The sequence below is a fragment of the Ictidomys tridecemlineatus genome, chromosome 15, assembly GCF_052094955.1.
Source record: "Ictidomys tridecemlineatus isolate mIctTri1 chromosome 15, mIctTri1.hap1, whole genome shotgun sequence".
Classification (NCBI taxonomy): Eukaryota; Metazoa; Chordata; class Mammalia; order Rodentia; family Sciuridae; genus Ictidomys; species Ictidomys tridecemlineatus.
In genome coordinates this window covers 45,654,932-45,680,056 of record NC_135491.1, presented here as the reverse complement: position 1 = coordinate 45,680,056, position 25,125 = coordinate 45,654,932, and the positions used below count along the sequence as shown (strand labels likewise).

Below are 25,125 nucleotides of genomic sequence, written 5' to 3'. Positions count from 1 at the left end.
AAAAAAAGATTTTTTTTTTTTTTTTTAGTGGTACTGGGGATTGAACCCAGTGACATTCTACCACTGAGTTATTTTCCTAGCATAGACCTTCCTCACACCCAGTGCTTTTTTCTTTTCTTTTCTTTTTCTTCTTCTTTTTTTTTTTTTTTTTTGGATACTGAGGATTGAACCCAGGGGTGCTTTATCACTGAGCAACATCCCCAGCCCAAATTCTCATTTTGAGATAGGATCTTGCTAAGTTGTTGAACCTGACTTTGAACTTAGAATCCCCTTGCCTAACTACCCCGAGTTGCTGAGATCACAGGCATTTACCACCATCCTCTACTACCCCAGCTCCTTTTTATTTTGGGACAAGGTCTCATTAAACTTGTGATCCTCTTGCCTCAGCCTCCCAAATTGCACAAATGTGCACCAACATACCTGACTCAAACAAAAGATTTTCAAGGTAGATGTCCAGGACCTAACTGCATGATAAATATTACAGATATATGCAATGGGACAATGATTCTGACTCTGAATGGGGGCCAGTGAACTCTGTTCTTCCTCCTCCAGCCTACCTGTTCTGCCAGCCAGGCAATGTGCTTGACTTCCTTGCTGCCTCCTGCAGTACTGGTTGCACCAAGCATGGCATTAAGCTCAGCCAACACCTGTGGGAGGAGAGCCATTATGTTGGTGTGGATAGCTATGAACCAGGAGTGTGCTGTGGCTGTATCCTTGCAGCGGAGGATCAACGTGTTCCTGCTATCAGGAGAATGTAGCTCTATCAATCTGTGTAGAAATAGAAAAGAAAAATGTGAGTCAGGTCAGAAGTCATCAAACCTACCAGTTTACCATGCGTAACTGCAAATTTATTTATATATTCCTCAAAGAGAGACACTTTCTCTTAATTTCCTAGAGTATAATTTCAGAGAAAACTACACATGGGAAGATAATCACCAGGAAGACTATTGGATCTACTGTAGTATGTTATAGTAAAGGAGCTAAGACAAAGGAATCTATTAGGGTCTTTAGTAGAACACTTCTTGTCTAAGAAATGTAAAGCACGCTTGTTGAATGTCATAGGTACATTTGTAAATAAAAAAATGGTATTTTAAATTACTTAGATAATTCTGGTATAAGGTATTGCCAGGTATTTCTAGAAACGCAACACCTGACAAACAACAAGATAAAATTACCACTAACACTATGTGAAAAAAGAAAAAGAGAAATTAACAGAAGAACATGAAAATTTGTAATTATATATTGGTGTCCGGGTAACATCATATGATTAAATCATCTACTGAGTCCTGGCAGAAAATACTTAAGAGATTGTAAACACTATAGCTATTCTGCATTAGTTAACGCTTTAACTGAGAACAATCTATACGTCAAAAGTAAATTTTAGAAATTAACTAAAAAACTTTTTTAATGTGTTCTGTGTTCTAATAGTAAATACACATACACCTTTCAAAATGGAAAAATGGAAAGCTATTAGGAGTGTTGCCCCTGGTAGGCTAGAAATTGACAAACTACCAATGACCAAGGAGAGATCTTTATTTGCTGCCTTGAAACACTGTCATCAGATTCTGTACCACCTGTCAAAGATAAGCAATTTACATATACACTATGATTTCTGCCTTGAAGCTGGAATTTCTCTTTTGCCAAATTCTTTTGCCCCTTCACAATTCCAAATATTTTAAGCTGCTATACATTATATGGCAATCATTCATTCTCATTTGAACTCTGGTTGGTTTATCCTCTCTTAAATAAACATTTATTGATCCCCTACTATATGGTAGATACTATACTAGACACTGGTCTTAAGCAACCATGTCAAATAAGTAACTAAACAAAAAAAGCAAAACAGCATATAATACTATAATAATAGAACACTGCACTAAAGGGGAGTGTCATCTCTGTTTTAATCATTGTATTGAGTTAATAATTCCTATGAAAAACTGCTCAAATAGTAATTAAAGTAGCTAAGCTTATTTTAGGGTAAATTTACTTAATGACAAGTAGTTATCCATAAAATACAATGCTAGTTTATTAGATAACATTAGACTATAAGCTAAAAGCAAGGTATTTTATATTTTACTACTTATATTAATCTTTTTAAAAAATATTTTTTAGTTGTAGGTGGATACAATACCTTAATTTTATTTATTTGTTTTTATGTGGTACTGAGGATTGAACCCAGTGCCTCACATGTGCTAGGCAAGCGCTCTACCACTGAGCCACAACCCCAGCCCTACTTATACTAATCTTTTTTTTTTTTTTTAGTTATAAAAGGACACAATACCTTTATTTATTTATTTATATGGGGGGGGTGTTGAGGATCAAACTCAGTGCCTCACATATGCTAGGCAAGCATTCTACCACTGAGCAACAGCCCCAGCTTGACTTATACTAATCTTAAAAAGAAAAGTGGGGTGGGGTTGTAGCTAGTGGCAGAACAAGTGCCTAGCATGTGTGTGGCACTGGGTTCAATCCTTAGCACCACATAAATAAATAAATAAATAAATAAATAAATAAATAAATAAATAAATAAATAAATAAATAAGAAAAGTATTTCTAAAACTTCCTACATAAGATGGCAATGAAGCATGTACAACTAACTATTCTACTCCTTCCTGAAATCTAATTAAAAACAACAGCAAAAGGGGATTACCTTTTAATCAAATTTTTTGTTTGTTTTTGTACTGGAAATAGAACCCAGATGCACTTTACCAATGAGCTATATCCCCAGTTCATTTTATTTTTTATTTTGAGATAGGGTCTCACTAAGTTGCAAAGCTTCATTTCAAATTTGGGATCCTTCTGCCTCAGCCTCCTGAGTCTCTTGTAATCAATTTTAATTTTATTTTTAATCAACATGTAATAATTGTTCGGTTGGGCATGGTGGTGCATGCCTATAATCTCACAGACTCAGGAGGCTGAGGCAGGAGGATCACAAATTCAAGGCAAACCTCAACAACTTAGCAAAACCCTGTCTCAAAATAAAAAAATTAAATAAGAGCTGTAGATGTAGCTCAGTGGTAGAGCATCCCTGGGTTTAATCTCTTAGTATCACCTACATACACACACATAAAAGTCCAATTTACAGGATATGATGTGATGTTTCAATACACATACCTTATATAATGATACAATCATGGTAAATAGCATATTTATCACCTCAACAATTTATTGTTTCTTTCAAAAGCCTTTCCTCTAGCTATCTTGACATATCCATTATTGACTACAGTCACCCTATGTGCAACAGAACACCAGAACTTATTCCTCCATGTAACTCTAACTTTGTATCTGTTTACCTACCTCTCCAGCTTCTGGTAATCATTATTCTACTCTCTAATTTTATGAGATAAACTTTCTTAGATTACACTAATGAGATCATGCATTGTCTGTGCCTGGCTTACTTTACTTTACATAATGAAATCCAGGTCCAACTATGTTGTCACAAATTACAATCAATTTCATTCTTCTTCTTCTTCTTTTTTTTTTTTTTTTGTACTGTGGATTAAAACTCAGGAGTGCTTTACCACTAAGCTACATTCTCAGCCCTTTTTAAATTTTTTGAGACACAATCTTGCTAAATTGCTTAGGGCCTCACTAAATTGCTGAGGCTGGCTTTGAACTTGTGATCCTCCTGCCTCACCCTCCAGAGTCACTGGGATTACAGGTGTGCACCACTGTGTCCAGCAGTTTCCTTCTTTCTTAAGGCTGAATAATATTCCATTGTGTATATGTACCACATTTTCTTTATCCATTCATCTGTTATTGAACACCTAGGTTAAATCTATTTCTTATCTAATGTGAATAGTACTACAATAAACATGGGAATGCAGACATCTCTTTGAAAAACTGGCTTCATTTTCTGTTCAGATCTGTTACCCTTTTTCTTTTCTTTCTGAAAAAAGCATCTCACTATATTGCCTAGTTTGACCTTGAAGTTGCTATCCTCCTGCTTCAGCCTCCTGAGTAGCTGGGAATATAGGCATGTGCCACCATGCCTGGCTAGATCTGTTACTTGTTTTTATTTTTTACATTATTTTAGAATTAGTATTATTATTTAGTACTGAATATTGAACCCAGGGGTGCTTTATACAGATCTACATCCCCCTCCCTTTTAATTTCTTATTTTGAAACAGGGTCTCAATAAGTTGCTTACTAAAGGGCCTCACTAAATTGCTGAGGCTGCCCTTGAACTTGTGATCCTCATGCTTCAGCCTCCAGAGTTGCTGGGATTGCAGGCATGTGCCACATTGCCTGGCCTGTTACTCCCCTTTTATTGAGTTGTTTTCTTATTTTTGAATTGCAAATTTTATTTATTTTAGTTTCTATTCTAGCCCATTTTCTAAAAGGGCTATTTCCACCTGGTTGCTTTGATGCTGTAATCAGCATAATATCCTTTAAACACACAATAAAAGTTCAGTGGCAAAACCACTGACAAGAAATTTCCTATACTACTCCTACCAACCTACTTAGCACTAAAGAAAGAAATCAGTTCATCCTTCCCTATGCACAAAGTGTTTACCTTCTAAAAGTTTTTCTATCTCATACAGTTCCTGGGATAATTTCTCAAATGTGTCTCCTTTGAAATTCTAAATTCTGAAAACTCCTGGTATCAGGTCCTCATTATTAATAACTATAAGAATGAAAAATAAAGCTGTTCTAAAACTAAGCAAGCTTAGTTCTAAAACTAAGCTAGTTCCATTATACATGAAGGTGTGTTATCATCTTCAACTATAGTTGTTGATCTTGCCTTTTTAGATCCATAGTTTTCAATCATATACTTTTAATTTCTATTAGTAGGTGCGTATTCATTTATAATTATTAAATTTTCATGATGTGTGTCCCCTTTTTTTTATTAGTTGCTGATGGACCTTTATTTATTTATATGTGGTGCTGAGAATCTAACCTAGTGCCTCATACATGCTAGGCAAGCACTCTACTATTGAACCACAACCCCAACTCTGTGTGGTCTCTTTTATTATTACCAAATGTCTCTTAATATTTGACTCATTCTTTTTTGTATTCCTTAAGACTTATAGTTATAAAAACCTTTTATGCTTAATCTTAGTGTATGTTATTTTCAGTTAAGTTTTAACTTTAAAAACAATTAATATTTTATCTAAAAATGTTAAACAGATATTAATATTTAAATACAAATATTTTATTAATATGACACTAATAATCATTAATATCAATAAATATTTGTTATATATTTAAAAAAAGAAGTTTAAATAGGAGTAAGTATTAGAACCAGGGTTCAAAGATGAAAATAGGTAGTAACTTATTTCCCAGGGTAGGACCACTTTTGTAGTTTCTTTTTTTTTTTTTTTAATTTTTTAATATTTATTTTTTAGTTTTTCGGTGGACATATCTTTGTTTGTATGTAGTGCTGAGGATCGAACCTGGGCCGCACACATGCCAGGCGAGCGCGCTACTGTTTGAGCCACATCCCCAGCCCCTTGTATTTTCTTGAAAAGTCATTATGAAATGGGAAATTATTTCAGAACAAAGAAGAAAACTCCAAAATAGTATTGATGATGCTAGGATCCCGAAAAGTCTGCCTTTGAAGAAGCTCTTAAAACTAACAAGGGGGACAGAGTAATGCCTAAAGTCTCCTGCTGTTTTTAAAAGAAAAATTCAAATGTAAACTCTAATAAAAATGTGAGGGGATGGGGTTGTGGCTCAGTGGTAATGTGCTTGCCTAGCATGCATGAGGCACTGGGTTCAATTCTCAGCACCACATACAAATAAAATAAAGGTCCATCAACAACTAAAAAATATTTTTTAAAAAAATGTGGAGGCACTCTGTCAGTAATTGGGCCCAGAGAAGAGAGGAGCAAACAGCCACACTGTGAAGTTTTGGCCTCTACTCAAAACACCAAGGATTTCCTGAGAAATGGAATTACATTTTGATCAGAAAAATCAAATCAATGTTTAGGTACACAGAAGCATAGAATTCTTTAAGTCCAGCATACTTTATTTCTTCTGTTCAATACAGTCTTTGACATAATTTGTGTGTTCAATTTAGTTACATAACTTTATGTCATAAAATCAAGATTTACCTTTTACATGGAAAATAGACAGTGTGAAGATGACCAAGACATTGTGAACCATTTCTGAAAAGCAGCATTTAAGAACATCTTGGTTTTGCTAAATGTCACACTGTCTACAGTACTGTTTGCTAAGGAACCAGCTCATATTCTCTCCCTGGACTTCATCATTACTTATTTAGCTTTCAGGTTCCAGAATGAAACACTTGTAAAGTATCAGAAGCATCTAGTGAGGTAGTGAAAATTCAAAGTGGGAAAAGGGAATAAATTTCCTCTTCCCTTTCAGAACTTCTTCAGCTCTATGTAGTAAAACCAAATCAAAATAGTAAAATAGTTTAAAAAAAAAAGTTTCCCTCTAATCTAAAATAATTTTGTGATTAGAAGTGAAGCCTTTACATAACAATGAAGAATGAACCACAACAAATCATCAAATCCCGCTAAACACCCTCCAGAATAGTTGATATTATAAAGACCAAGTTGGCAAGGAAGAAACCAATGGGTACTTTGATATGTTATTGGTGGGAACATAAAATGGCACAACCACGTGGAAGGGAGCTTGAAGAGTTTTTTTTTTTTGTACCAGGGATAGAACCCAGGGGCACTTAACCACTGAGTCACATTCCTAGCCCTTTTTTTATTAGGTTGTTGCTGCTGGCTTTAAACTTGGGTCCTTCTGTCTCAGCCACCTGGCTGCAGTTTCTTATAAAAACCAAACATATGTTTACTCTTGGACTTCATGATTTCACTCCTATGAATTTATTCAAATGAAATGAATATGTATGCCCACGAAAAGACTTGTAAAAATACATTCATGATAGCTGGGTGTAGTGGCTTATGTCTGTAATCCCAGTTACTCAGGAGGCTAAGGCAGGAGGATTATAAGTTTGAGGCTATCCCTAGCAATTTAGCAACATCTTGTCTCAAAATTTTTTTAAACAGGTGAGGGTTGGAGGCTGGGGATGAAACTCAGTGGTAGAGTGCTTGCCTAGCATGCATGAGGCCCTGGGTTCAATCACAATTACCACCACACACACACACACAAAAGTATGTGTTTATAATAGCTATCTTCAAACTGAAAACAGCTCAAGTGACCATCGATACAAAAGAAAAATAAATAAATTCACACTTCCTTTGACAGAGCTGGATAAAATTAAGGATGAAAAAGCTACAAATGATTTTATAGACATTATCTTATTTATACTTATTCATTTTTCCAGTTTCAAATAGGTAAATTATAATTACATATAATGGTGGGATTCTTTGTTATATAGTCACACATGAACACAATATAATAATATAATTTGGCCAATATAATTCCCTCTTTCTGGTCCTTTTCCTCTACTCTTCTGATATCCCTCTAATTTTCATGAGATGCCCCCAACCATTCTTCCCCTTTTCCTCTTTAGCTTCCACATATGAGAGAAAACATGACCTTTGAATTTCTGAATTTGGCTATTTCACTTAACACTTTTTTTTTTCTTTTTGGTGGTGCTGGGGATTGAACCCAGGGTCTTGTGCATGTGAGGCAAGCACTCTACCAAATGAGCTATATTCCCAGCTATTTCACTTAACATAATGTTCTCAAGTTCTATCCATTTTCCTACAAATTACACAATTTTGTACATCTTTTTTTTTTTAAGAGTGAGAGAGGAGAGAGAGGGAGAATTTTTAATATTTATTTTTTAGTTCTCGGCGGACACAACATCTTTTGTTGGTATGTGGTGCTGAGGATCGAACCCGGGCCGCACGCATGCCAGGCAAGCGCGCTACCGCTTGAGCCACATCCCCAGCCCACAATTTTGTACATCTTTATGACTGAATAAACTCCACTGTGTGTATATATCACATTTTCTTTATCCATTCATCCACTGATGGACACCTAGGCTGGTGTTTGGCTACTTTGAATTGTGCTGCTATAAACATGGGCATGCATCTATCACTATAATAGGCTAACTTTAATTCTTCAGAATAAATATCGAGGAGTGGTATAGCTAGTCATATGGTGATTCCATTCCTAGTTTTTTGAGGAATTTCTATGCTGATTTCCATAGTAGTTATACTAATTTACAATTTCACTAACAAGTGTTTTTTTTCTCAACATCATCTCCAGCTTTATTGTTTTCTTTCTTGATGAATGCCATTCTAATTGGAATGAGATTAAAAAAATCTCAGTGAAGTTTTTATTTCCGTTTTCCTGTTGCTGAAGATATTAAACATTTTTTCATATATTTGTTGGCCATTTGTATCTCTTCTTTTGAGAAGTAACCATTCATTAATTGAGTTATTGCCCATTCATTAATTGGGTTTTTTTTTTCTTTACTGTTAAGTTTCTGAGTTCTTTATGTAATTTTGGATATTAATCCTCTGTCAAAAGAGTAGCTAGCAAAGGTTTTCTCCCATCTGTAGGTTCTCGCTTCATATTTTTAATTGTTTCCTTTGCATGCAGAAGCTTTTTAATTTGATACCATTCCATTTATTAATTCTTGATATTATTTCCTAAGTTTTCAGGGTCCTGTTGAGAAATCAATGCCTGTGCCTATGTGTTAAGTGTTGACCCTACATTTTCTTTTATGAGTTGCATATTTTCTGGTCTAATTCCTAGGTCTTTGGTCCATTTTTAGGTGACTTTTGAGCAGGGTGAGAAATAAGGATCTAGTTTCATTCTTTTACATATGGATAACCAGTTTTCTCAGAACCATTTGTTAAAAAGGGTCTTACTATGCCAACTTTTCAAACTTTTTTTCATTAAATCCTCCTATAATCTTGATTTTATACAGGAGGAAATCAAGGTATAGACAAAACAAATAGGTTGATCAAAATTACAAAGCCCACATTCCTCATTCCAATATTTTAACTTTTATAACTGAGGTGCCACTGTCAATAGTTCTACGTACTTTTTCTGCCAAGACATATAGCATAGATATTCACATTCTAGTAGTTATACATAATTCGTGCCAAACTATTTACAATTCTACTGTTTTTCTTTTCTATAAAAAATAAAGTTAAAATATTGTCATATTTGGGCACAGTGGTGCACACTTATAATCCAGGCAACTCAGGAGGCTGAGGCAGGAAGATTGCAAGTTTGAGGACAGTCTCAGCAACTTAGCAAGGCCCTATTTCAAAGTAAAAAGTAAAAAGGGCTGAAGATGTGCCTCAAGTGGTAAAGCATCCATTAGAAAAAAAAAAATTCAATCCAACTCTCTCATTTTGTAAAAGAGGAAACTGAGGTCAAGAGAAGTAAACTTGCCAGGGTAAGAGTGCTAGCTGAGACAGCCAGATATATAATGCAGATCTCTGACTCTACAATATAAGAATTTTTCTTATTTTATTTTATTTTTTAAACTGAATGGTGGCACACACACCTGTAGTACTAGCTATCTTGGGAAGCTAAGGCAAGAGGATCACTTGAATCCATAAATTTGAGGCCTGTCTAAGCAATATATCACTTGAATCCAAGAGTTTGAGGCCAGTCTAAGCAATATAATGAGACTCCCATCTTTTTTTGACTAAGCATTAAACCCAGCAACACTTTACCACTGAGCTAAGTCCCCAGCCCTTTTTATTTTTAGCACGGTTTCACTAATTGCTTAGAACCTCACTAAGTTGCTGATGCTGGCATTAAACTTGTGATCCTCCTGCCTCAGCCTCCTCAGTTGCTGGAATTACAGGCATGTGCCATGTGCCTGGCTCAAAAAAATACCCGTTTTTTTCAATTATAAACTACTGTATTTTTTTTAAGTTCATAGTTTTGTTGTTGTTGTTGTTGTTGTTTTTAAAGCAATAAGCTTACAGAAAAGTATAAAATGAATAGAAGTCCCAACTTTCCTTCTACCCTCTATTCCCATTTCATTGCCTAGGGGTAAGCACCATTATCAATTTCTTGTGTGTCTTTTCAAAAAATGAATCTCTCATATTGAAGCTTTCCTTTGTATAATTTAGTTAATAGAGTCATGTATGTATTTTAGCAAATCCTTAAGTTGGCAAACCTGAAAGTACCATGTTGATGTTCTTGTTAGGTACAGCTCACCTGTTTTCCAGATCCGGCATGCTTAGGTTTCTAGCAGCAAAGCACATTTTGAGAGGGATGACCTTCCTGTCCTTGGTGCTGTTCTGGTGTTTCGGAGAACCAGAGTCCTCACTGCCACTAAAGCTTGGTGACTGGGGAGCTGCACCCTCCCATGGCAGATCTGATACTAAGGATGGCTTCTTGATATATGGTGTTACTTCTCGGATGAATTTTACTATAAACAAATATCAAAGAAGAATTTTAGTATTTTTATTTCCTATGAAAAATAAGAACCAAATTACACTTTTTTTTCTGCTAAGACATAGTATAGATGTTCACATGTTGATGAGCATAACCAAAGTTATGCATAATTCCTTCCTCACTACTATTCTCACACTGTTTTTCTCTTCTCTAAAAAGAATACTATATGGCAAGTTAGGAATAACCTTGATGATATATCACATATAGGCAATATCTAGAACAAAGTATAAAACAAAGGTCAAGAGCCATGAATCTCCTTGAGATAGATTCAGTGCCTCCTATGACAGTAACGTGTAGCTTTAGACTTAACATTTATAGACTTCTCAATGCTTTCACCCATTGGTTCACTATCTACTGAAGCCCAAATGAGACAAATTTAATCTCTCTTCCACATGAGAATCTTTCAAATATCTGAAAAACAGATTATATCTCTCCCTTCTCTGTACTAATCTAAGTATATCAAGTTCAGTTCAATTCAGTCAACATCATCTACTAAGAGCCAGGAATTAGGTAGTCATCAAGTATCTAAGAAGAAAGGAAGCATGGATTCTGCTTAGAAGGAATGCCCAGTCTACTGGGGAACAACTATGTAAAACTAACAAATCATTGCAGTTCTGAAAAAAATAGACACAAAAATTAAATATAGGGGCTTGGGTTATGGCTTAGCAGTAGAGCACTCGCCTCGCATGTGCAATGCAAGGCCCTGGATTCGATCCTCAGCACTACATATAAATAAATAAATAAAATAAAGGTATTGTGTACAATTACAAAAAAATAAGTATAAATAAAATATATTCAAGATAAACACAAAGCAGACACAACTGATCACCTTGCTTATTCAAAATACCCTATTTCCATGAAAGCAGCCCCAAATTAAAATATGGCTTTTAGTAGATAGGAAACTTTTTTCTTTTTTTGGTACCAGAAACTAAACCCAGAGGGACTTAACCACTGAGCAACATCCTCGGTCCTTTTATTTTTTATTTTTGAGACAGGGTCTCACTTAAATTACTCAGGGCCTTGCTAAATTGCTGAGGATGGTCTTGAACTTGCAAACTTCCAGAGTCACTGGAATTAATGGTGTGCCCCACTGTGCCCCAATAGGAAATTTTTTTTCTTTTTAAGTTCAGTTTTAGGACTCATAAAATACTTCTTTTATTTCAGTCATGACTGTCAATTTTTTAAAACATTTTTTATTTTTTGGAAGTAGTTGGAAACAATACCTTTATTTTATTTATTTATTTTTATGTGGTGCTGAGGATTGAACCCAGGGCCTCGCATGTGCTAGACGAGCACTCTACTGCTGAGCCACAACTCCAGCCCTGACATGTCATTTTTGAGGCACAGTATTCTTTTTTTTTTTTTTTTAGAGAGAGAGAGAATTTTTAATATTTATTTTTTAGTTCTCGGCGGACACAACATCTTTGTTGGTATGTGGTGCTGAGGATCGAACCCGGGCCGCATGCATGCCAGGCGAGCGCGCTACCGCTTGAGCCACATCCCCAGCCCGAGGCACAGTATTCTTGTTTTTAAAAAGTAGATAAACTGAAGATCACTAAAACCTTAAATAGCTTAACAGTTGAGGCTGCTCATGGTGGTGCACGCCTGTAATCCCAGCAGTTCAGGAGGCTGAGGCAGGAGGATCGCAAGTTCAAAGCCAGCCTCAGTAACAGCAAGATGCTATGCAACTCAGTGAGACCCTGTCTCTAAATAAAATACACAACAGGACTGGGTATGTGGCTCAGTGGTTGAGTACCCCTGAGTTCAATCCCTGGTACTGCCCCCCACCCCCCAAAAATAAAATAGTTGAAATTCCAGCTACGTTGTCATGAACTGAAATCGAATTCCATGCTTGTATAAGTTTATAGGAATGAACCCAACTACTGTGTGTAATTATAAAACTCTAATAAAAAAATTCCAACTACTTGGAAGACTGATAGAGTAAGATAACAAAGTCTGAGGCTAGACTTAGCAATATCCATTAGTTTCAGCAACTTAGTGAGACCCTGCCTCAAAATCAAAATAAAAAGGACTAAGGATGTAGCTCAGTGGTAAAGTACCCCTAGGTTCCACCTCCAGTACCAAAGAAATAAAATAATTAATTAAAAAATTTTTTTAGTTGTCTACGGACCTTCATTTTATTTATTTATTTATATGCAGTGCTGAGTATAGAACCCAGTGCCTCACTCATGCTAGGCAAGTGCTCTACCACTCAGCTATAACCACGGCCCTAGTTAATTAAAAAACAAAACAACAAACAGAAAGAAAAAAAAAAAGGCTGGAGGTTTTATGGTAGAATATTCCTGGGTTTAATCCCTAGTACCATAAGAAAAAAAAAATTGAATGTGAATAAATCTATCATCATTACCTCTGTTGATATGATACATGTTATATCATTATTCTACTTCTTTCAAATTCCAATGTGATAGATCATTAGAGTAGCATCATAGTTACTGAAAACCTAAATAGATCATTGTCAATGCTTATCAATATCAAAATACCTAGTATTATTTTGTAGCATTAAAAGTTATAAACCTGTGAAACTTTACTATTAAATAGATTAGTATATATGAAAAATAACTAGATGTTTCTAAAAACCTACCTAACAACTATCCTTAAAAACTGTTTCTCTTTTGAATAGGTAATATAGGTTAAATATCCCTTATCAGAAATGCTTGGGAACAGAAGTGTTTCTGATTTTGGAATATTTCCATATACATAATAAAATATCTTGGGGATGAGACCCAAATCTAAACACAAAATTAATTTAGATTTCATATACATTACATACATAGCTTAAAGTAATTTTATTTACAACAATTTAAATACACCTGCATTTTGATTGTCACATGAAAAGGTGGAATTTTTTACTGTGGTATGATGTCTGAGCTCAAAAAGCTTCAGATTTTGGAATGTTTCAGATTTTGGATCTTTGGATAAAGGAAGATCAAGCTATACATGCTCACAAAACAAAACTCAAAACTTCAGCCCACCTCTGAAGGCAACCACTATGTGGTCTTCCAGAGAGATGCTAGATATGCTAAGCATATGTAAAAATAAGACATACATTTGTGCATCTCTATATGATGTACACATATTTCACACAGTGGCAATATATATGCTCACTGTTTTCCATCTTGCGTTTTATATTTTATGATATTGACAATACTGTTCCCTATTTTTCTTTGTCTTTTATGACCAGTCAACAGCTCTACCACACGTGTGGTGACGGAGACATCTTTGGAATTAGACATGGTTCAAATTCTAACTACACTTGTCTACTTTAAACCTATGTGACCTCATTTGACTGTTCTGAAGTCCCTAAATGAGCAAAATTTCTAGGCACACACTAAATATTCAATAATTAGTAGGTGGCTTTCTTTTTCCTTCCCTGACTTGAGCAGGGGTGCAGCCAGTGTATCCCTTGAGCAGCTGACTTGGGCTTTTCAAGACATAATTTAACCCTGTGATTTCAATAGATTATTTTGTTTATTTATTTATTTTTTTAATGTGGTGCTGAGGATCAAACCCAGGGCCTCCCATGTGCTAGGCAAGCGCTCTACTGCTGAGCCACACAATAGATTATTAGATCACAAGAACTTGGCAGAAATTCCTAAGGTTTCTAATGCTTTTTGAACATTTAAGGCACTATATCAACTATTGGGCTATCAATTGGGAAAAATAAATACATTCTAAATGTCTATTCTAGAGTATTACAGTGATTAGAAAACAACCTTTAGGGGTTGGGGATGTAGCTCAATGTGTGAAGTCCTGGGTTTAATCCCCAGAACACGGGGGGGGGGGGGGGGGGAAGGAAGAAGGAAGAGCTGGGTGCAGTGGTGCATGCTTGTAATCCCAGCAGCTCAGGAGGCTGAGACAGGAGAATCTCAGGTTCAAAACCAGCCTCAGCAACTTAGTGGGGTGTTAAGAAACTTGGTGAGACCCAGTCTCTAAATAAAATATAGAAAAGGGTTAGGAATGTGGCTAAGTGGTTAAGTGGCCTTGAGTTCAATCCCCAGTACCAGAAAAAATAAAATTTAAAAAAAGGAGAGGGAAGGAGGATGAGAAGGAGTAGAGAGAGGATAGGGAAGAAGAAAAGGGAAAGAAGAAGCAGGGGAAGAAGCAGCAAGGGAAGAGGAAGAGGAAAAAGAAGAAGAGGAAGGCTTCCTCTCATCCTGAAAGTGTCACCTCTCCTAGTTAGAATGACAAAAATATACAAGTACTGTACACATACTTGAACAGATGCTAAGAAGCACTTTTATCAAAATAGTGAAGTGTTTAAAGATAAATATAGGATTACGTTTTAAAAGTATAGTCCTATATATTTGAAATTTTGTGTTTACATTATTTATTTATACCAGTGATTGAACCCAGGTTGAACCCAGGAGCACTTAACCACTGAGCCACATTCCCAGCCTGTTTTATATTTTGAGACAGGGCCTCACTAAGTTATTGTGGCTGCTTTTAACTTGTGAGATTCCTGCCTCAGTCTCCTAAGTGGCTGCGATTACAGGAATGTGCCACTGTACCCAGCTGGGTATATTATTCATTTAAAAAAAATTTAAGAAATGAAGAAAACTTATTCTGAAATCTTTCAAACTTTAAGTGTGGAAGCTGCCATAAACTGAAATCTTGTTTGGCCTTCAAAAATTTTAATGTACTGGATGAGCTCCCTGATCCAATTGATTCAAGTTCTAATGAATAAGGTTACAAGGAGTTCCATGTCTCAGACATTAGACAGCATCTAATTTTAAAATGCATGCTGTTTATGTGGCTTTTTAAAGTTTATCCTGAAAATCCTTCATAGTGTAGATCCAGGCTATGGTTGTTAAGTATACACATTTAGGTATACATTACCTACCCTCATAAAAACCAGCCTCATATGATCATTATTTTCTTCTTTTAATATTTTTAGAATATCTTTATTTTATTTATGTTTATATGATGCTGAGGATTGAACGAAATGCCTCATATGTGTGAGGAAAGTGCTCTACCACTGAGCTACAACCCCAGCCCAGCCCCATTTTCATCTTTATCTCTTATTGTTTTCTTTTCTTTCTTTCTTTTTTTTTTGGGGGGGGTACCAGAGACCAGAGATTGAACCCAGGGGCACTTAGTCACTGAGCCACATCCCAGCCCCCCCTTTTTTTTGTTTTTATAATTTCATTTCATTTTATTTTTTTGGTACTGGCAATTGAACTCAGGGGCACTCAACCACTGAGCCACAACCCCAGCCCTTTTTTTTTTTTTTTTAATTTAGAGACAGGGTCTCACTGAGTTGCTTAGCACCTCACCATTGCTGAGGCTGGCTTTGAACTCACAATCCTCCTGTCTCAGCCTTCTGCAGGCATGCATCACCACACCCAGATCTTATTATTTTCTTAACAGTTGGGATCTTTACTTTAAGTTTAAGTGAAACTAGACAGGTCAAACAATGTGGGGTGCCATTACTCCTTTTGCTTTTGCAAGCAAGCTTGTTTCTGGGTTACCTCAAGGCAGAAGATGTGGCTTTGCATTCTACACAGGAATGAATTATGCTGACATCACTGTTAAAGTATTCTCCCAAGAAGTTTTCTCCTCAACCTCATTCCAAGCTCCCCACACCCCAATCAGCAATCTGATAGATAGCCACCATAAACATTAGGGAGGAATTACTTTACTTTCAGTAAAAAGCCTTTTACATTCTCAATTTGCAAGTTTTTTTCAGTTCAAGTCTCTTAGCCAATTGGTTTTTGAGCAGACTGCATTCTAGGACTTGGTGATATGAAGCTTGAAAGGATTCCGAGTGCCTCTAATTTTACTATGCTTCAATTTAAAGTTATCAACATGGGCTGAGGTTGTGGCTCAGCGGGAGATCACTTGCCTTGCACTTGTGAGGCCCTGTGTTTGATCCTCAGCACCATATTAAATAAATAAATAAATAAATAAATAAAGATATTGTGTCCATCTACTACTAAAAAAATGTTAAAAAATAAATAAAGTTACATAACACATTCACCAATTTATTGAACTCCCACTGGGTACCATGAACTCTTCAGGCACTCAGCACACACCAGTGGAAAAAAACCTGCAAAGCCCAAACAAATATAAAGTCCAATCAATAATGCAATTAATAAGTTAATGATATTCTAGAGAAATGAAAACATGTTCAAACAAAAGCCTGTACAGAAATGTTTTTAGCAGCTCTATTCATAAGTTACAAAACTGGAAACAACCTATATTTCTTCCAATGTGTAAGTGAATAAACTTAGAGCTCTAAAACAGAATACTATCAGCAATGAAAAGTAATGAACTATTGATGATACATCAGCAACTCTGATGAATCTTAAAGGTATTATGCTGAATAAAAGAAGCCAGTGTCAAAAGGTTATATAATTCATGATTCTATTACTGAAAAGATATAACTATGTGAGGAAGAACAGATCAGTGGTTTCCAGGACTGGTGGACAGATATAATTATAAAGGTATAACATCACAGTTTTTTCCAAGTGATGAAAATGACCTGTGTCATGATTGTGATGAGGGATATAAGAATTTATACATGTGTCAGAATGCACAGAACTGAAGCCAGCACAGTGTGCATACCTATAGTCCCAGCAATGTGGAAGCAGGAGGATAACAAGTTCAAGCGAGCCTGGACAACTTTGTAAGACCCTATATCAAAATAAAAATGAAGAGAGATAGGGGTGTAGCTCAATGGTAAAGTGTCTCTGGGTTTAATCCTTAGTATCCCCCAAAATAAAATTCACAGAACTATATACCTTAAGGGGAAAATGTTAATTTTACTGTTTAATCATGTTATGGTTTGGATATGAAGTATTCCCAAAAAGCTCCTGTGTTGATGTAGGAATGTTTGGTGGTCAAATTAGATTGTAAGAGCTGTAACCTAATCAATCTATCCTAGTTTGAATGTACTGACTGGTTAACTGTAGGCAAGTGGGGCATGGCTAGAGGAGGTGGGTCAATGGGGGCATGCCCTGGAAGGGTTCATCTTCCTTGTGGCTCCTTTATTTCCCTTTTTTTCATTACCTCTGCTTTCTGGTTTCCATGAATAGAATAGTGCTCTTCCACCACACCCTTCCGCCATTATGTTATGCTTTATCTTGGGCCCAGAGCAAAAGACTTGGCGGACCACAGATTAAACCTCTGAAACTATGAGCCAAAATAAACCTTCTTCCCTTTAGCGAGCGTGCTACTGCTTGAGCACATCCCCAGCCCTTTAAGTTGTTCTTGTTGGGTATTTTAGTCACAGTGATGCCAAGCTAACACAGATAATTACAAAAATTTTAAAAACAAATACATTATATAGTAATGTTACAAGACGTTAAGTATTATGGAAAAAAAGAAAGTAAGTAAGGGAGGGGTAAATCAGCAGTGAAAGGGGGTCAGTTTGCTATTTTAAATATCATGGTTAGGGTAAGTCTAATTAAGAAGATTTTCAACAAAGTCTTGAAGGAAGTGCAGGAGTTGGTGAAGTGGCTATTTGAAAAAGCATTCCAGGCTGGAGTTGTAGCTCAGTGGTAGAGCACTTGCCTGGCAAGTGTGAGGCCCTGGGTTCGATCCTCAGTACCACATAAAACTAAATAAACCAAATAAAAGCATTGTCCATCTTCAACTAAAAATATTTTTAAAAAAGAAGAAGAAGAAAAAGCATTCCAGCCAGAGTTGCAGTGTTAAAGTAGTAAGGAAAACCAGTATGACTGAAGCAGGGTAAGTAAGAGGGTCAGAGTAGAAAGTAGAGTCACAAACGTAATATAAGTGGGAAGTAGAATCTGTAGGGCCTTTTAAGTCATTGTAAGAATTCTGAATTTTATTCTTTTTAAATTTTTTTTTGGTACTGGGGATTTAACCCAGGAATGCTTTACCACTTTATCACTGAATTACATCCCCAGCCATTTTAATTTTTTTATTTTTAAGCTGGGGATGGTAGCACATGCCTGTTATCTCAGTAGCTCAGGAGGATGTAAGCTACTGGGACTCTGTCTCAAAATAAAAAATTAAAAGGGGCTGGGGATGCGGCTAAGTGGTTAAGCACCTCTGGGTTCAATTCCTGGTACAGGTCTCCTTAAGTTGCTTAGGGCCTTCCTAAGTCACTGAGGCTGATCTTGAACTTTTTTGATTCTCTTGTCTCAGCCTCCCAAATGCTGGGATTACAGGCGTATATGCCCAGCCTCTGGGTTTTATTCTGAAATGGGAGGCCATTGGCAGGTGTTCTGTGTGACTACTGTGTTGAAAACAGTGAAAGAAGGCAAGGAAGTAGTGAAGACCAGTTGGGAGGTTATCAGAGTTGAGGTGATAGGAGTTGGAGGGTGACAGGAATGGAGGTGCTAAGAGTTAAGCAGGGGGGATAGGAAGGGCAGCAGAATAAAATAGACATTATCATTGCTGTATGTATATAGGTGACTATAGGACCAATGTGATTCTGCAACCCGTACAATCAGAAAAATGAGAAATTATATCCCGTTTGATTCAAATATATGAATTGTCAAGATCATTGTACTGTCATGTGTAACTAATAAAAAAAAAGAGTTAAGCAGATTCTATGATTCTATTGCAGGTAGATCTACTTAGATGTCTCAACAGGTTGGATAAGGGGGTTGAGTCAAAAAGGAGTCAAGGACGATTTCAAGATTTTTGTCCTGAACAAATGAAAGGATAGTGTTGCTACTGACAGATTTAGGAGAAAGATCAGGAACGTGAGATATACATTAGATAATCAAGTCTCATATACAATAAACATGACTCTGCAGTCCAGGTAACAGGTCTGGGCTAGAGACATATATGTGAGAACTATTAGCAATGGTTGATGTTTAAAGATATGAAACTAGATCAGATCATTGTTTTTTTCAAGGTCCCCAAAGGAAACTCAGAGAATAGGGTTTAATAAAAAAAAACAACTTATAAAGGTGGGAGCAGAGTACAGGGAAACCACAAGGGGAAATAGCATGGTACCACAAGACTATTAACAAGCCAAACTAAGGTGACTTGATACATTAGGAGTTGAGGAGATAACTACTCCAACACCACTCTAACCTCCTTTTTTCTGCCCAGTATCCTGCTGGGGCTCCACACTGGCCCAATGCAGCAAAAACTGAAGACCTGGGAAGCCTGTCAAAATGATCAATTCAGGGCAGCCTCCTGGGACAGAGAACAGGTAGGTAGAGGAACAGAAGTTGACCTAGAGAGGCAAATGGAAGATTCCAGCATAGTCACCAAGGACATGAGCATGAACCATAAAGAGGGCATTCTACTGCTAGAAGGCTTGGAAGAAGAGAAGGAATGCCAGGAGAAACAGGTAGGGAGGCACAGTCTCACAAGAGATAAGGAATCCATAGAAATACTAGTCTAAAATATTACCAAGTTTACCCAAACTGGGAAAGCCCTATCTTGACCTGACTAACCCTGACATGGCTCCTCCTTCTCTTTGTCATTCCTTGAGAAAAAAAAAAAAAAAACCAACTAGGTCAAGTTTGCTGTTTCTATTTCTTCTTTCACTACTTAATCTCTTTCTGAATCTGTACTCACCAGTGTTTTCTTACCCAAACCAAAGATTCTTCAATCTTTATGCTTGATCACTTCAATATCTATGACAATGTACAACTCTACAGATTGCTTTTTATTCCTCTTTCCCAGACATTTAATTTTTATTGCTTCTTTTCTCCTTCTATCCCTTCTATAGTATAGGTTCTGATTTTAGCAGTTTCTTCTCACTTTATCCTCTTGTCTCTGGCAACTTTCAAACCTAGATTTCTGGAACCATTATCTCTCCTTGGCCCCAATTCCTTCTAACTGGGTGCTCTTCCAATCCTTTCAACATAGCCAAATGTGAATTAATCTTCATTATCCTTAATCCCCTCATCCTGTGTGAACTGTTTTAGTTATCAGCATTAGCATCAACATCTTTCTAGTCACTAAGAATCTGAATGAGTGGTATGGTAAGCTTAGTATAAGGTAATCTGTATTTTATTAAAGGTTGTCCAGGTGGTTGATTTTCATGCTCACTCAAGACTGGGAACTGCTTCTCAGAAACTTACAGAACCTCGGCATTATTCTTTTAATGCTGAGTAAGTAATGTTCCATTGTATGTATATATACCAAAGTTTCCCTATCCATTCATCTACTGAAGGGCATCTGGGTTGGTTGTACAGTTAACCTCTCCCTAGCAACATATCTAATCAAGTGCTAGACTATCTCTTCCCACCCCTGAAATTATTCTCTAACCTACTCACTTCCCTCAATTTCCATTGCCACTGTGCCTCTGGATCATCCAGGTTGTTATAATGGCTTTTCTTCTGTAGGCCTTTGGTAACTGTGGTAAAATATATACAAACTAAAAATTACCATTTTCATTATTTTTCAGTCAGTTCGGTAGCATCACCACCCATCTCCATACTTTTCATTTTCCCAAAATGAAACTACCCTATTAAGCAGTAACTCCAGGTTCTCTTCCACCTAGCTCTTGACAACCTCCATTCTACTTTGTGTCTTTATCAATTTGACTATTCTAACTACCTGATAGAGGTGGAATCATACAATATTTGTCTCTGTCTTTAATGGCCTCTTAGCTGATCTCCTTGCCTACAGTCTCCCTGTTCTCATTCCTTTATACAAGGTTGCCAGGTTGATTGTCCTGAACCCAAACACATACCAGGTCACTCTCTATTTCAAAGAACCTCTGTGGTTTTCTATTGATTAAAACCAGGCATGATGGTGCATACTTGTTATGTTAGCTACTTTGGAAGCTGAAGCAGGAGGATCATAAGTCCTAGGGAAGCCTCAGCAACTTAGCAAAACCCTGTCTCAAATAAGGGGTAGGGGTAGTCAGAATGGCAGCTATCAAGAATACAAACAATAAGTGTTGGCGAGGATGTGGGGAAAAAGGCACACTCATACATTGCTGGTGGGACTGCAAATTAGAGTAGCCAATCTAGAAAGCAGTATGGAGATTCCTTGGAAAATCTGAAATGGAACCACCATTTGACCAAGCTATCCCACTCCTCATTTAATCTCAAAGGACAGAAAAAAGCATACTATAGGAACACAGCCATATCAATGTATATAGTAGCACAATTCATAATAGCTAAACTGTACAACCAACCCAGATGCCCTTCAGTAGATGAATGGATAGGGAAACTTTGGTATATATAGACAATGGAACATTACTCAACATTAAAGGAATAAAATCATGGCATTTGCAAGTAAATAGAAGAAGTTGGAGAATATAATGCTAAGTGAAGTAAGACAACCCAAAAAAACAAAGGCCAAATGTTTTCTCTGATATGACAGTGCTGATTCATAATGGTGATGGGAACATGAAAGGAATGGAGAAACTTTAGATAGGGAAGGAGAACAAGGGAGGGGGCAAAAGGGTAGGAATGACAGTGGAATGAGTTAAACATCATTACCCTAAGTACACGTATGAAGACACGAATGATGCGAAAATACTTTGTGTAAAACCAGTGACTTAAAAAATTGTGCTCTATATGTGTAATATGAAACAAATTGCATATTCTGCCATCATGTATTTATTAGAATAAATAATGTAATAAAGAAAAAAAGTGGGGTAGGGGTGTAGCTCAGAGGTATAGAACTTGCCTAGCATGTGTGAAACCCTAGGTTTAATCTCCAGTACCTACCCCCCCCCACCCCAGGAAATGCAGTCCAAACTCTTTTTAGTGTAAATTAATCTTTTCAGTCAATTCTGTCTTATCTTCTTACTACTTAAACTCTTTGCAAAAGAAAACCCCTAAAAAATTTCAAGGATAAGTACTGGCCACCACAAGTCACTGAATTACTTGTAGAAAGGTATATTCTGAATTTTCCTAGGTGTGTCCTTACTCTTATTCCTTATTTCTATGAGTCCAAATCTTACACATTTTCCAAAGCACACCTCAAATTCTACATCATCTGTTAATCCTAACGCAAAAGTAATAGGAACTTACTAAGATCTAATTGGGCAAGCCAATAATTTCATATATCCAATAGGACTGCATCCATACAACTCTAAGTAAAGTTGAAGAAAATGTACATAGCAGGTTCAAATAACAATTCTATGTTATTTGAAGAAACTTAGCACAGCAGCTGATGTGCTTCTGATATTGGTCAGATGAGACATTTCCTCATTATAAGCCTAAAAGTAGAGAAGAAAATTCCTAGTACTATGTTATTAGCCCTGCAGAAACAACAGTTTGAAGCTGTCATTTTAGTACCAGAGTTTTCTGATTTATTTCTTCCAGTCCCCTTTCTTCCTTTCCTTTTAGTTCTTTTTCTTCTAGGTCCCATTAATGGTACTCTCACAGATATCCTTAAGGTTATTTATGAAGACTAAAGTCTCAGAAAAACTTTACCTTTCTCTGTGCAGAGGCTACTGAGAAAAGTTTGGACACGATGTCATACATGCTTTTTTTTTAGACACATGGGTGTACACATATGGGTTTTTTTTTATTTTTTAATTTTTTTTTAGTTCTCGGCGGACACAACATCTTTGTTGGTATGTGGTGCTGAGGATCGAACCCGGGCCGCACGCATGCCAGGCGAGCGCTCTACCGCTTGAGCCACATCCCCAGCCCCAACACATATGGGTTTTGAGATAGTATTTAAAATTTATTGCTTAGATAGGCACAGTGGCACACACCTGTAATACCAGTGCCTAGGGAGGCTGAGGCAGAGGATCAAGAGTTCAAAGCCAGACTCAGCAAAAGGAAGGTGCTAAGAAACTCAGTGACAGAGACCCTGTCTCTACACAAAATACAAAACAGGACTGGGGGCGGGGGGATGTCTTAGTGGTGCCCCTCAGTTCAATCTCTGATACCAAAAAAAAGAAAGAAAAAAAGAAAAAGAAAAAGACTTGGGATAATTCTAAACCCAGGCAGCAGGAAGTGAACAAGAATAGGGAAGACATCCCTCTGCTTCTCCTTTTCTTTTTCTTTGGCTTCTCCTCCCACCCCCCATACCGCGCTCACTTTGGTACTGTATATTTAACTTATAGTCACTTTACCATGAAGCCACATCCACAGCCCTTTTTGTTTTTTTATTTTGAGACAAGGTCTCACTAAGTTGCTTAGTGATTCATTAAGTTGCTGAGGCTGGTCTTGAACTTTCGATCTCCTTGTCTCACCTTCCTGAGCTGCTGGGATTACAAAAGTATGCCATCATACATGGCCCCATTCTTCCTCTTAAAGTTGAAACTGGCAAAGAGGTTATAAATCACCCATCAGAACCAAGATGTACCATGTTCAGCCTCCTCTGTATCTCCATTCACTGGACTTGTTTCTTCCCTTATCAGAAGTCTGAACATAGTCAATAACACTCTCAGTTGACCTCATCCTTTTCTCTCACATAATTAAACTTCTGAAAATACAGAAGGAAAAAAGTAATAACATCCTACATTTGTAAAGGCAGGAGATCAAGATTTTGGGGACATACATAGAAATTTTCAGCAAAGATTGTTTTATGCAAAATTATTTCATGTTGGCAAAAGTGCTGACCTGGACATGTTTCTGGGAGTATAAAATGATAAATCCCTTTGAGAAGCAATTTGGCAATATTTATCACAAATCTTTAATATTCCATTAACCAGTAATTTATCCCTTGAAAAGGCTGTTCATTATAGCCTAATTATTTAAACTAAGTACCCAGTAATTAGGGAATGCCTAAATAAATTGTGGCAAACACACAATGGAATGCTCCATATTTTTTTTTAAAGCTACTGGAGCATTTTTTTTTTTATATTTATTTTTAGTTTTTGGCGGACACAAAAACTTTGTTTGCATGTGGTGCTGAGGATCGAACCCGGGCCGCACGCATGCCAGGCGAGCGTGCTACTGCTTGAGGCACATCCCCAGCCCAGAATGCTACATATTTTTAAAAGATGCTTAGAAGAGTTTGTAAAACATGGGAGAATGTTAGCTCCTGTGTTGAGTAAAGGACTACAAGTCTGGAAGAATGAATGTTATTTTATTTTATTTATTTTATTTTAATTGATTTATTGATTTATTTCCTGAAGAGCTGAGGAGTGATTTGTGGTATTAGAAAAGTGAGCAATTATAGGACAATCACCAGATTTCATACCTAACATAAATATGAATCATGTTTACTGATGTACCAGCATTTCCAAAGTCCTATTTAATTCAGCAATTATCTTTTAACTCTGTGAAGTTATAGGACAATCACCAGAATCTCATATCTAACGTAAATTTGAATCAAATTTACTAAACTAAAGTACCACCATTTCCAAAGTCCTATTTAATTTAGCATTATTGCTTTATCATTTAACTCTGTTAAGTTTTTAGCTCTTTTCTTCTAGGTAGGTGCCAGGGAGGAAAAATAAGGAATGAAGCATGTCCTCAGAAGCAACATATGTGCTTAAAAGATGTGATTTCAAAAAGCAATTGTGGTTTATGTTGGTCCTAGAGTTTACAATTCAGTTTATTATCCATCGTTCCCTGTCTATTTCAAAACCCTAACCAAGTCGGTAAAAGGAGAAGAAAGATTCTTTTTGAAGATTTCAAACTACTATGAGGATGACAATAGTAGTTAAATCTCTAACCTATAGTAAAGTAAGTCCAAATAAACAAAAAGCAAGTTAGCTCTGAAATTTGTCTCCAGAAATTAAAATTTCAGGATTCAAAAATTATAGCCTTTAAAAAAAATAATTTATTTATTTTAATTAGGTATATGACAGAATTTATTTTGATTCTTTGTACACAACTGCAACACAACTTTACATTTTTATGGTTGTACACAATATGGCGTCATACCATATGTGTAGTCATACATGTACCTAGGGTAATGATGTCCATCTCATTCCAC

The 25,125-nt window shown here is 36.5% G+C and overlaps 1 protein-coding gene across 1 annotated transcript in view; it reads right to left on the bottom strand.

Annotated features, from left to right (window-relative positions):
* Positions 1 to 25,125, bottom strand: part of Sntb2 (syntrophin beta 2) — a 90,504-nt gene that overhangs the window by 28,854 nt on the left and 36,525 nt on the right. The window contains exons 2-3 of the mRNA XM_078032592.1: positions 10,075 to 10,288; positions 558 to 768 (exon numbers count right to left, since the gene is read on the bottom strand). Coding sequence (XP_077888718.1) covers positions 558 to 768; positions 10,075 to 10,288 — 425 coding nt within the window. The remainder of the gene's footprint in view (positions 1 to 557; positions 769 to 10,074; positions 10,289 to 25,125) is intronic.